Consider the following 12,717-nt stretch of genomic DNA (forward strand, 5'->3'; position numbering starts at 1 on the left):
AGTGCCTCGATGGCTTCATCAACCTTTGACAGGGACACTGGATGACTCAATCGTCTGAGTCCCAACTGTAGCCGCAACATCAACCTCCACATTGGACAGCGTCCACTGCATTCCAATGTATGAATCACTGATCACCTTGACATTGACACGAGCAATACCATCGGTAGTAACTGACCCCGATTCTAATAGAGCTGTACCGGGGAACTTGACCAAAGAACGCACAGAGAGCGAACCACCACCGTTCTTATCCTTGCCACTTGCTGAGCCAGCTCCGGCACGGCCCTTGCCATGGTTCAATCTGGATGCGGGCGGCCATGACACACGTTTCAATCCCAGAAGCTCTCCATCACTGCCATCAGGCCTAGCACTACAGACAATCAAGAAGTAACCCTCGGTCTGTGGCTTGGGGAAGCGGGGAGCATAGATTCTATACTCCGAGCTCGTGTGTGGGTTTCGTCGAACCACGGAGACACTCATGCCCCTGGGCGTAATTCCAACGACAGAGATCGAAATTTGTGGAAGTTGGGAGGCAGCGCGAGTGAAATTCATGGGAAGGTTCAGTTTCTTGACTAGGCCAGCCACGGAAGATCCAGTCTGTGAAGCCATTGCCACCAATGAGGATGGAATACCGCGCGGTGGGTTTTCAGTGGCCACACCTGGAAGAATGGAGAGAGGATGGTCTTCGGGCCAGCGAGCTGATTTGATACATTGCAGAAGAGTCATCAACATCTGGCATGCAGGGATGTAGCCCAGCTCAGCCATGACATCGATGGATGCTTGAATGATACGGATGCCTTGGTCCAAAACCGATGTTTGGTCACCAACGTAATCCGAAATTGGCAGATCGATGCGCGACATATAAGCCTGGAGCAGGAGGAAAGCCTTGACGTGAGGGTCCCACATGGGAACGTCGCCCATGGATTCAATAGACAAGGGAAGATTCTGAGCAAGCTCGGCGTTGATGAGATCTTCATTGTGGCGGACGGGCAACTCATCAAACTCGGTAGCAGAACACATCCAGCTAAGCACATCTTGGAAAGTAGGCTCACGCTTGGCATGGGCCATGAGGTAGCGGATAGTCTTGTGCGATAGGTAGTAGTAACTCATGATCTTACCAAATGGAGTTGGGTCAACCTCTCCGGTCGCAGAATCCACAAGAACACAAGACGACTCCGCCAAATCATTGAGAGATTTGTCAACCAGATCAACCATGAATTCTTGAGCGACTGCCTGCGCAGCCATGGTGTTTTGCTCTTCTGCAGCAATCTCGAGCCCATAGTAAGATGGGTTCTTATGCAGTCGGCGGAAGAAGAATGTCCAGGTAAGATAGTCTAGGGCATCCTGTTTCGTACCAATGGTTCCTGCCGAGACTTCAGCGCCCAAGTGGTTGTCCAATACCTTGTGTAAGGTGGACTCGACGGGGAAACCAGTATGCAGGAAATGTTTGTAGAATGCCTTTTTGGAATCCTGCGTGAAGATGCGTGCGATACCCGAATTGTCGAACTGGGGACGACCAGCACGACCAAGCATTTGCAAAACATCAGTCAAGTCCATGTCACGGTAGCCCTCGATCTTGGCATCGAAGAATTGCGTGCCCTTCACAACGACGAGATGGGCGGGAAGGTTAACACCCCAGGCCAGGGTACTGGTCGCGACAAGAATTTGAATCTTGTTATTGGCAAAAAGTTCTTCGGAGAGTTGTCGGTCGGATTCGACGAGACCAGCGTGATGCAGACCAATACCAAAGCTGAGCGCCTCTCTCAACGCATCGTCCTTGACTCGAGTGAGGTTCAACTCCAAGTCATCCTCCGACATACGGACAAACCGACGAGGATTATCCTCCATACCACAGTAATTGATCAAGTCCTTGGCAGTGAGACGGGTCTGTCTGCGAGAGGCAACGAACACAATGACAGGCTTCTCTGGGGAGTGATTCTTGATGGCAAGGAACGTCGGTCGGTTCATAGACTGCATCAGTGGACAAAAGCCACGTTGTTCGGGAAATCCGTCGATAAAAATCTCAAGGGGTACAGGACGAACGGAGTGGCGGAAGTTGAACAAGCCTTCCTTGACACCAAGCCAGTTTCCGAGATCAGAGGCGTTTGCACAGGCAGTAGACATACCCATGAGTCGTACAGATCCCTTAGACTGCGAGGCGATGTAGTTCATTCGGGACACAATGATTTCCAAAATTGGACCTCGATCTCCACCCAGTAGATGAATCTCATCGATAATCACAAGACTCACCTTTCGGACGTAATCTCTGGTCTGCCAACTACGTGAGATACCGTCCCATTTCTCAGGAGTAGTGATAATGATATCTGCATCGCGAATGGTTCTGGTGTCAGGGGTATTGTCACCGGTCAACTCGACAAGTTTCAAGCCCATGGGGCCTGTGAAACGCTTGCGCCAATCTTGAACTCGTTCGCGGACAAGCGCCTTCATCGGAGCGATGTATACCACTTTCGAGCCAGGCTGCTCACGGAAAGCCCACCACATTGCCAGTTCACATGCCACGGTTTTTCCACTTCCAGTAGGAGATCCAAGAAGAACATTGGCCGGAGTATGGTAGAGTAGGTGGAAGATTTGGGTTTGCATGGGGTTAAAGAACTGAAATCGTTGTCCGTACAATTCCTCGAGAATGGGATCCTTAAGAGCTGAAACGGGCAGGGGCTGGAGGTTCAAAAGGTCCGTATAGACGCTTTCAGTGTCCGGACGGATAAGATGTTGGAAAGAGACAGGGCTGACAGTTTCGGCACCCAACCAACGGTCGGAGATGACCCGCACATAGATCTGACTTGGTAGCGGATCAGATAGTGGAATGGTAAAGTTAAGCTCATGGTCATCGTAAAGCTTCTTGCGACTGAGGATGAAGTACTCGTGATGGTAAATCTCTGAGGTCTCCGAGTTCTCCACCCAAACCCAGAATGATTCAGATGTACCGTGGTGGCGATCGTTCCAGGTGAATTCGGGGTAGATTGCGAGACGAATGCGGAGTACATCTCGGTTAAGGGGGGGCAATTTCGGTTTCGATACTCAGGGTCGGGAAGTTATCCAGCAGCTTTGACAACACCTTGCCCATTTTTTGATTGTGGACAAGGTTTCCAATCTCCGCAGGCTCCATCTCTCTCATCGACTCGATGGAAGACGACGGGAGCTTCTCATCCAGGTTTCGTAGAACTGGCTGAGGTAGATCAAACTGGTGGAATGGATGGTCGAAAGGCCAGATCTGCTTCTCAATGGACTTGCAGAGCGACAGCAGCACTTGGCACTGGTAGCCCCAACGACGATTCAGAGCAATCATAAACAGCGCACGACAAATACGAGCTGCGTTCTGAGCCACGTATCCTGTGTCAGAGACCAAAGCAAAATCCTCGAGCTTCGCACGAGAAATGTAGGATTGAAGCAGAATGTTGGTTTTGGCATGGGGTGAATCATTACCGCCATCAACCTCAGTCTGGATTACTTCATCTCGTAGACGTTGCAGTTCCTTGGACTCGCTCTCTCGGGCTTGGATGTTGTCAAATTCACCACTCATACTGATCATCTTGAGCACATCCGCTTCTCCTGCGCGTGCGCGCATCATTTCGTTGAAAATTTCAACACTGCCTTGCAGAACATAGTACTGACTAGCGATACGACCAACATCTTTCGCTTTGAGGTCCTCAGTCTTTTCATTGAAAACGATCATCTGACTCTTTTGTAGAGTGCGGGCAGCCTGGATGATCAGTGTTCGGCGTCGCTGAACAAGCATAGGATCATCTCGAAGCTCGGCAAACTCGATTCCATAGTTGCGGGGCTCACGCTGCATTCGAACAAATAGATACGAGTATCCAAGCCATTGCACCGCCTCGGCAACAGACGTCACAGTACCCAGCGAGATTTCCGCATTCAAGTTGTCAACCAGCCGACTGGAGAATCGAGACTCGATAGGCTGCTGAGCAGTAACTGCAGAGAGGTAATGGTGCAACCTATCGTGGGTGGTACAAATGAAACCAATACCGGTATCCTGAAATTGAGGACGACCGGCACGACCGAAGATTTGAAGTACATCAAGAATGCTCAGATCCACGAACTTACCCTCTTGGGGGTTGTACAGCTGAGTTCCCTTGATGACAACGGCTGCCGCGGGAAGGTTGACACCCCATGCGAGGGTGGCAGTACAGCAAAGAACCTTGATCAGACCTTCGGAGAACATACGCTCCATGAGATTACGATCGCTGCGACTCATACCAGCATGGTGAGTTCCGAATCCGCTGGCGAATAAGTCTCGTAGTTCACGTGCACGAGCATGCTTCATATCACGCAGCGCAGAAGAGTAATCCTCATGTTCATGGCAGCTGAACAAGTCCTCGCATCCATCTTCCGCAGCCAGCTGCTTCAACATGCGCGCCGTCATTACAGTGTCCTTACGGGAATGCACAAAAACCATCACTTGATGACCTCTCTCCATCATAGCACGCACTTTCTCAAATGCGACAACATCAATATTTTCTCGCGACTGCTTAGACCCAGGCTTACCTTTCACTCCGATGAAATGCTGCTCTAGAGGCACGGGTCGGAAAGAGGAATCAAAGAAGAAGAGACCAGCCATTTTGTTGACCTTCAAGAAATCGGCGACATCGACATAGTTAGGCAGAGTCGCAGAAAGACCAACGATACGAATTAATGACTGTGTGCTTTCAACTTGACGCTGTGTACGGGCAACCAAGGATTCGATAACAGCACCACGCTCATCGTGGAGCATGTGGACTTCATCGATAATCAGCAGTCGCACCTTTTGGACAAGTTCGGTGTCTCCAGTGCTCTTTCGAGTCACCACATCCCATTTCTCAGGAGTGGTTACAATGATCTGAGTGTCCATAATTTCACGCTTCGTTAATTGCATATCACCAGTGAGCTCGCGGGCTTTGATTCCCAGCCATGCCAGTCGTTTTCCAAGCTTTTCTGTAACTTCAGCCGCCAATGCCTTCATTGGAGCGACATAGACAATCTTGAAGTCATCAACTTCAACTGTAAAATCAGTTGCATCAGGATCCTCCAACGGGTTTGGAGAGGTATTTTTTCCGACCGCATTGAGAATAGTAAGCATGGCGGCATCTGTTTTACCAGCACCAGTCGGTGCACAAATAAGCATGTTCTCGCTGGTCTTGTAAGCAACATCATAAAGTAAGCTTTGCATTCGATTAAGACTCTTGTAGCCCTTGAATGTGCCACGGCAAAGACCATCAAGCGAAGCAATCTCTACTAGCTTCTGGTCCCTTTTCACATAGCCAACTTTGGATGCTGGGATTTCATACTCCTCGTATTTGGATTCTACAAGATGTTTGCTGCCAACAGGAAGACCGAATTTTTTGCCGGCCGCAGAGAGGAGATTTCCAGAGCTGTGCAGCTTGAACACATGGGGGTATGCAGGCTCCCCTCGAGTCTGGGCTGCCATGAGCGGGGCATTCTTATGCTCTAAATCTCGTTGCCACAGCGCCTCCTCTCGCTCAGCGCGCGTCAACAGTCTTCCCGATACCAGTCCATCCGTTTGTGCTTCCACCCGTTGTGGCTTGTCGGACAAGATCTCCGTTCGATGTGCGATCAGTTCGATGACGAGATCCAAATCCTCAAACCCCACAATTTCGGCAAGGGACATCTGAAGCTCAGCATCGTCGGTATCGGCGGCTAACGTCGCGATGATCTGCTGGCAGAGCTCCGCGGCATTCATGCTTGAGCGAGCTGAAACCTCTTGGCATTTTGCTTCCAGCCAAACTCGATCGTAGGGTAAAGTCTGCGGGAAAGACATTTCGTTGACCTCATCTTGGTCATCAGTCTCCTCATCGGAGCTGATAATATCCCAGACATCATCAACGGTTCCTGGAGAAGAGTAGTCCTCATCCAGGTCCAAATCCATGTCACTTCCATATCCAGTTGTATCGTGGGGTAGCTCTTTGGGGAGCTTTAGATCGGCGATAGCCTGGCGCATGGCGGCCAGTTGAGAGAGCCATTGCGACTCGGTAGATGTAATGGTCGCCATGATGCAGTAACAGTTAAAACGAAACAAATAGCGAGTCACAAGAGAGTCTAGAAACGAGTGGAGTCACAGAGTCATGAATAATGATTGATGATAATCTGGGCGGTGTGGTGTTCTGCCTGAGGCCCAAGAACCCCTGCGGAGACCCGCAGTGCCATCATCGCTTGTTATCAGGAGTCCACCTTTCCCTCAGTTGACCTTGAACTCACCTGCCTCAGCTTCCAATATTGTCATTCTGCAGCTGACTGGTCGGAATCTAACACCTGGCATCCCGCTCAAGCTAAATCAGTTACCGAGTCCTCCATTTCTATCTCCTCCCGTATCACCAACTGTGCGAAGCACTTTAATCCTCCCCCGCCACCATGAAGATCCTCTATATGGGCGTACGTTTGATTGAGTCACTGACCTATATAATTGATGTTCTACGATGTATACTAAATTTATTTGGTGACTTAAGATTCTCCGCAACGATGCTCAGCCAGCTCTCCAGCTCTGTGCCGAGAAAGATCTCAGCTCGTATGTACTCCTAGTCGACAGCCCAACTTGAAAGCTACGGTCACTAATAAAGTACAAGGTTCTCCCGTTTCACTCGTAACAAGTATGTCAGACCCGATACAACCCTATTCTCGCTTTATTCAACAGATATATTGACCCGACCCTAATAGCTATGCGGAGTTTCTCTTGCTCTTCTGCCGCACGGTCGCCGAACGCACGAAGCCTGGACAGCGCCAGGACGTCGAGGAGAAGTCATACACATTCCACGCATACGGCCGGTCCGAGGGTGTGGCCGGTGTGATCGTTACCGACGGGGACTACCCTGCCCTGGTTGCTCACCAACTCCTTTCTAAGATCGTCGACGAATTCCTTGCGAAGCACCCCCGTACATCGTTCTCGGGCCAATCTCTGAGCGAGGATGCTTGCCCCCTGCCACAGCTCAAGGAATACATTGTCAAGTACCAGGATCCCAAGCAGGCCGATAGCATTATGAAGATTCAGCAGGAGTTGGATGAGACCAAGATTGTGTTGCACAAGACTGTATGTGGTTGCCCCATTCAAGTGCATTGCGTCTGTATACTAACAGTATCATACAGATCGAGAGTGTTTTGGAGCGTGGTGAGAAGATTGATTCTTTGGTGCAGAAGAGTGATGGACTGTCTGCACAGAGTAAGATGTTCTATACTCAGGTATGTTGACCCGATCATTCTCGAGTATACCAGTGACTTATATGTTGTTCTTTATAGGCCAAGAAGCAAAACTCTTGCTGTACTTTGATGTAAACTCTGGATATGAGCCTTTGAACTGGACAACTATGCTTTGTCTTGGGTGCAACTTTATTCATGTAATCAAACCCGGGAAGCCAGCTCGGTATACTCTCTGTGCTATCCCATTGGATTTACGCTTGCCTACGAAGCTGTGATTTATCTTTTTCCTTGTTCTCTCGGTGGTTTTCCCTCGTTATGGCGAATGAATCCTTGCATTGTTGCTACGACGCACACGCACTCATTTGATAGATGGGACTAGTGAAATGAGATTGATTGAATGGTCTAATCAGAGCTCTATCAAATTAGATCAAAGTTGTCTATATAAATCTTAGTCGATGCTGGAATGTCAATTCAAGCACATCAACTTGACATTCCAGCACATCAACTTGACATTCCAGCACATCAACTTCGACTTGAACTTGAAGTTCAAGTTGGCGGTAATCCACACATGCTCCACCTCGAGTTCATTCAAGTTATATACCGAGTCCACGCAGGATCCATCTCCAGGGTCCGTACTACTAGCTCAACTTCAACCTTGGAAGTTGAAGCGTGAGTCACCATTCAAGTTGATGAATCTCAAAAGGAAAAATTAAACCATTTCTTCAATCCAGCCAGCTTCTCATCCTCCGTCTCCAAAGAATCAATAACCCTCGTCTTCCCACCCATATTCAATTTCACAACCCCATTCACATACATAATCTTTCCCACGATCTGCACCATCGAGTCATCTCCAGCATGACCATTCGTCTCAGGAAGTTCACCCGGAAGAACAGGTAAAGCACTTGTTTCTCCACCTCGAAGAAATTTCACAATCCATTGATTCCCCCTTGCGACAGCCTCCCAACTCGTATACCGATTCATAACCTCGAAATCCTCCTGGAAGAACTCGAACTCACCGAAACTGTAGAACGAGTTCCAGTCCCGGTCTGCAGAGTTCCGGTATTGATAAATCCAGAGCTTTTGCTCTGAGCGTGACTGTTTCGGGATGTTCCCCTGGATCAGTCGCACCTCCTGTGATCCTAGATTCTGGATGGAGGACCCTGAAATTAGTGGGATAGGTCTTGTTGGACCATCGCCACCAAAGGCTACATCAACGTGGTATTGTTGTCCATTTGGAAGCTCGACAATGTTTATCATATGGGTCCTGTCAGTGTTCATGTTAGCAGGCATTCTTGCAAGATTCCGTTCCCTGTTGCTGGGTATGGGTGAGTCATTGAGATTCCAAGATTGAGATAACGCACCAGCCTTTGAATTCTCCTTCCGGAATTCCATTAACGCGTCCTCGATTCCGAACTCCAGTCATGTAAACGGAAAATCCCAGTCCGCGGAGAACATGATTGAAAAAGATACTGCACTCGAGACAATATCCCCCTCGTCCGGAAGGTTGTGTATCTCCCGATCCGATGAACTTCTCATAGATACTTTCAGGTGCGATATCGACTATCTCGGTATCAGTGTGATGAAGAGTGAGGTTATCATAGGGAAACCGTGTGATCTGGCATCGGAATAATGCTGTTAAGGCCTCCTCTGTTTTGGGGAAGGATTGCGGGTCGTGTAGATAAGGAGAATATATAGCAGGCAAGGCCATATATTCTAGGTATTTGGTTAATTGCGCTGGTAAAAATGCTGATACCATTTTGGGATCAAAAGATCAATTGATCTGATATGATAGTAATAATGGATGAGAATATTGAATGTTATGTTTATATGCAGCTTGGATGATTCATCTCTTTGAGTTTGTATGACTCAGTATCTAATTCTAGGCTAAGACCTTGGGATTTCACTTCCTCACTGATAAGCTAATTTCAATTATGTGTGAGATCGCATTTATGTAAGTCAGTTAATATTTAAAAGATCAGATGTTATTTGAAGATGGTATTAAGGAAATTAAACTAGAGTAAGTAATCCAAAGCCAATCCCGAACAAACGCCAGATAAAAGAAAGACCAGAACCATGCCCAGGTGTAATTGAACGACCTCACATACTTTCAATTTGCAACTCCTGTGAAGCGACGTGTCGATGGCCATGTGCATCGGTAATAGTCGGTGTCATAGCTCGTCGATCCACGAATCGCTCGTTGGGATTTTGCTCTACTCGCGCAGAAATAGGAACAAGAACCTGTTTTTTCCCCTTTGACACGGAGATAGACCTCGCAGTCGATACCTCAATCTTCGGAAGTTTCTTGTTAATCCTAGGTCGTGGAATCTTGATCTCGCGCTCGGTGATAACTGGACTAGCAAGCTTTTTCAAAGGTGTAGATGTCATGCTCAGAGGTGAGGCGACTATCGCTGCAGAACTGATACGGGGAACAAGCTCCTTGGGCAGATCCTTGGCTGGGACTGCGGGCGATGCGGGTTGAGACAAGGACTTGTCCTTCGCTGGGGGTGCTGGCGGTGGTGCGGGTAGTGCCTCGAGCTTGGTCTTCACGGTCAGAGTGGGACGGCTTGGTCGAGATTGCTCAGCGATTTGGCAAGGTTTATTCTCCCTCTGCTGAGTAGGTCTGTTCTTTTGCTCCACGGGCTTTGGCTTTGGTGTTGGAATATTCTTCTCTGGTTTGGGTTGGGATTGCCTTGGTTTTGGTGGCACTTGTGGTGATGATGTTCGCGAACCTGAGTGAGTGACTGGTTCGGGTTTGATAGCGGGAAGAGGCTTCTCATCCTTGCGAGTTAAAGGACTGGATGATTGTGGGGTATTGGCACGCTCGGAAAATAGATTTGCAATGATTGGTGATTCGAATGAAGAAAGACTATTATTATTATGGAACGGCCGCGGGTGCTCCATCGAGGGCTTGGATGGGCTTTCCACGGGAAGAGTATTAGACCTGATTAAGGCGCTTGGCCCACGAGAGAAGTTCTGGACACCGAGAACTTTGGTGGGTTGAGGAGTTGGAAAAAGAGTGAAACTGGTTCGTGCCGGAGATGTCGCTCGCCGTTTAGGGACGGGTGGCAGTTTTGCAGACAGGAAGTCCTAATTTTAATTAGTATATATGACGATGCAAGACTTTGATTGACATTCTTACATGAGCACTGGGAACGTGAAGATTATCAAGAGTCTTGCTCCTCCTGGCCAGCAGTGAGGGCTTGTGGTTCTTGGTCATGACATTGCTGAACATGACACTGTAGCGTTCCATTTGCACATCAGGTATTTCCACGTCCAACATAGGACTGCCATCTCCGTTCTTTTCTCTTGGGTTCTTCTTACCCGAGAAAGAGAACTTCCTGGTCCGTTTCGGGCTCGTGTTGCTAGCATTCACAGCTTTAGGGTCGGATTCAATCTTAGGCCACTCCTCGGTCACATCCTCTTTTTGCCCCATCTGGTGATTGCCATTTGATCCATCCTTCAACTGATCCTTCTGCGTTGTCCGGGTAGCATTGGTAGGCGATGTTAATGCGTTCTTCGCTCGAAATAGACCACCGATCTTCTTCCACTTGCTCGATTTATTCAGCTGGGGCGACTCTTGCGTAAAATTCGGTACGTTGAATCTTGGTGGAGGTAACGGCTTGTCAAGATCGATCATTCCTGGACTACCCAAAGCAACACCTATCGAATGCGATCCAATTGGACTCCGGCCTGATCGAGCGCTTGAAGGGATAACCTCTTCCGGTGGTGCAGTGAGTTGGAAGTCGAAGGTAGCATGACCACCAGGGGGTGGTTTCTTGGATGACCGACCATCTGATTTAGGTCGTGACGACCCTGATTCCTTGGGGTTCTGATTCAATTCATGTGCAAGTCCGCCCGTGATATCACGAAGGTCATCCCGAGGAAGTGAATCGGAGTAGGTCAATACCGGGAGCGAAATAGCATTCTTTTGAGCGGGGCGAGCTTTGGTCATTGTCATTGTTCTCGCCATTTCGGTTGTTTTCAAAAGCGGGTCTTCATTCAAAAGAAACAAAGAATAAAAAATAAGACGAATAGAATAGAATAACAAACTATCAAGATTCCAGATCCAGAAATGAATGGACGGTCTTCCAGAAGACCTTGAAAACGAAGTCAAAAACAACCCAGGTAACAAACCACAGGTTTATTTTGGGTGTTTTTTCTCGCGTGTGAGAAAAAGGGGATCGGGGGAATTATAATCTCTCGCATAAATTAATTTGATCAGGACCAGAAGGAGTGGCACCAGTCGATTGTAGTCGCATGAGTGGAGAGAGTGACGCTAAGTTAGTGTATATGAGACACGAGCGGGCCTGGAGTCTCCCGTCTTTCCAACTTGAATCAACCTAACACATCAGAACATTTCAGATCGGCGATTGAGCCTATGAAACAGACATAGCTGAAGAATCCTGAGACCATGAATCGCCAGAGCAGGCAAATGAAAATTAGGCTGATCAGCCAATTCCAATGCACAGGCATGAAGTTCTGGGCTTATGGCTTCAGCTGGGTTGTCTTAGCGCCGCAACGGTCGGACTTCGGTCAACCAACCAGACCAAAAAAGGGCTCCAGTGCCGGGACCAGGTGACCCGCACGGGGCGAGACACGGACTGGCATACGATGCTTATTTGACGCACAGCGAATGAGAGTTGTTGTCGCGGATTAATTGAAATAGATTGACTCGCACTAACTCGCTACCACGTTCTGAATGGGCCACTGAGGGGTCTCGCATGGGCCAAGACGAGCCCCCATCTCGTAGGGTGTTTCATCCCAAACTTGGACTTCAGAATTCTGAGGCGAGAAGATCTTCAAGTTCAGGTTCTCTCAGATGTCCCCATCACCTCAATGTGAGCCTATCAACTCTGTCTATACTTGGACCGTATATCACATTGCATTCGTTGGCGCGAAAGCACGATTGAAATGGGATTTCCCTCCAATCGATGATCAAATTCAGGTAATGGGACATTGAGGTCATTAAATTGCATCAGGAGACGAACATTTTGAGCACGAGCTCAAGGGCACAGACGTGATCAATTTGATTTGATCTATCATCTCTTCTCAAAAACCAGCAAGGTTGCAGTTCAAGTTTCAACTTGTCATGGATGAATTTGGGTGTTTACGCGGGTGCCGGGCGCGCGAATGTCGATTACGTGAGATATCCCAAAATGGATATCCAAGTTATTAAATCGACACCCCTTCAAGTTGCTTCGATCTTGAAAACTTGAATGTTTCAGCTTGAAGGTTGAACCTTGACGGAGATCATTGAAGTTGATTGTGCTTGTACTCTGAAGAGGGCACCTGGGCTTCCTAGAGCTACAGCTGCTACTAGCACTGATACTATTCACTCCCAGGGATGGATTCGATTATTGAAATTAAATCATACATTTACAGTTCGAAGTAAGCCATTTTCGCTGTATGAATTCTCGCACTTTTAATACTCACTTCCTGGCATATTACCTCAAGTCAAATGTTAGGGGAGGGCTAGGATTATCCTACAGCCTGAGCTTATCTCAAGGGCTGTCAGTTGCCTAAATCCTACTAAGTAGCAGCTAGCATTCACCTCCA

At 48.3% G+C, this 12,717-nt stretch overlaps 4 protein-coding genes across 4 annotated transcripts; 1 reads left to right on the top strand and 3 right to left on the bottom strand.

Moving 5' to 3' along the window:
• Positions 1 to 18: 18 nt before the first annotated feature.
• On the bottom strand, positions 19 to 6,022 carry N7483_012691 (RNA helicase SLH1; the record flags this gene model as incomplete). The annotated part of the gene is made up of 2 exons (XM_057096118.1): positions 19 to 3,002; positions 3,037 to 6,022. The coding sequence occupies 2 exons, from the start codon at positions 6,020 to 6,022 to the stop codon at positions 19 to 21; spliced, it is 5,970 nt and encodes a 1,989-aa protein (XP_056942089.1).
• A 359-nt stretch (positions 6,023 to 6,381) lies between these two features.
• Positions 6,382 to 7,296, top strand: N7483_012692 (palmitoyltransferase YKT6; the record flags this gene model as incomplete). The annotated part of the gene is made up of 6 exons (XM_057096119.1): positions 6,382 to 6,402; positions 6,477 to 6,535; positions 6,594 to 6,617; positions 6,685 to 7,054; positions 7,111 to 7,203; positions 7,261 to 7,296. The coding sequence occupies 6 exons, from the start codon at positions 6,382 to 6,384 to the stop codon at positions 7,294 to 7,296; spliced, it is 603 nt and encodes a 200-aa protein (XP_056942090.1).
• Positions 7,297 to 7,857: 561 nt separating this feature from the next.
• N7483_012693 (uncharacterized protein) lies at positions 7,858 to 8,917 on the bottom strand (the record flags this gene model as incomplete). Its single annotated transcript, XM_057096120.1, has 2 exons — positions 7,858 to 8,425; positions 8,523 to 8,917. The coding sequence occupies 2 exons, from the start codon at positions 8,915 to 8,917 to the stop codon at positions 7,858 to 7,860; spliced, it is 963 nt and encodes a 320-aa protein (XP_056942091.1).
• A 341-nt stretch (positions 8,918 to 9,258) lies between these two features.
• N7483_012694 (uncharacterized protein) lies at positions 9,259 to 11,131 on the bottom strand (the record flags this gene model as incomplete). The annotated part of the gene is made up of 2 exons (XM_057096121.1): positions 9,259 to 10,248; positions 10,301 to 11,131. 2 exons carry the CDS (start codon positions 11,129 to 11,131, stop codon positions 9,259 to 9,261), a joined length of 1,821 nt encoding a protein of 606 aa, XP_056942092.1.
• Between the last annotated feature and the right edge of the window lie 1,586 nt (positions 11,132 to 12,717).

Source organism: Penicillium malachiteum (genome assembly GCF_028827825.1).
Source record: "Penicillium malachiteum strain IBT 17515 chromosome Unknown utg000005l:1.0-9002435.0:326005.0-9005861.0, whole genome shotgun sequence".
NCBI classification, from domain to species: Eukaryota; Fungi; Ascomycota; class Eurotiomycetes; order Eurotiales; family Aspergillaceae; genus Penicillium; species Penicillium malachiteum.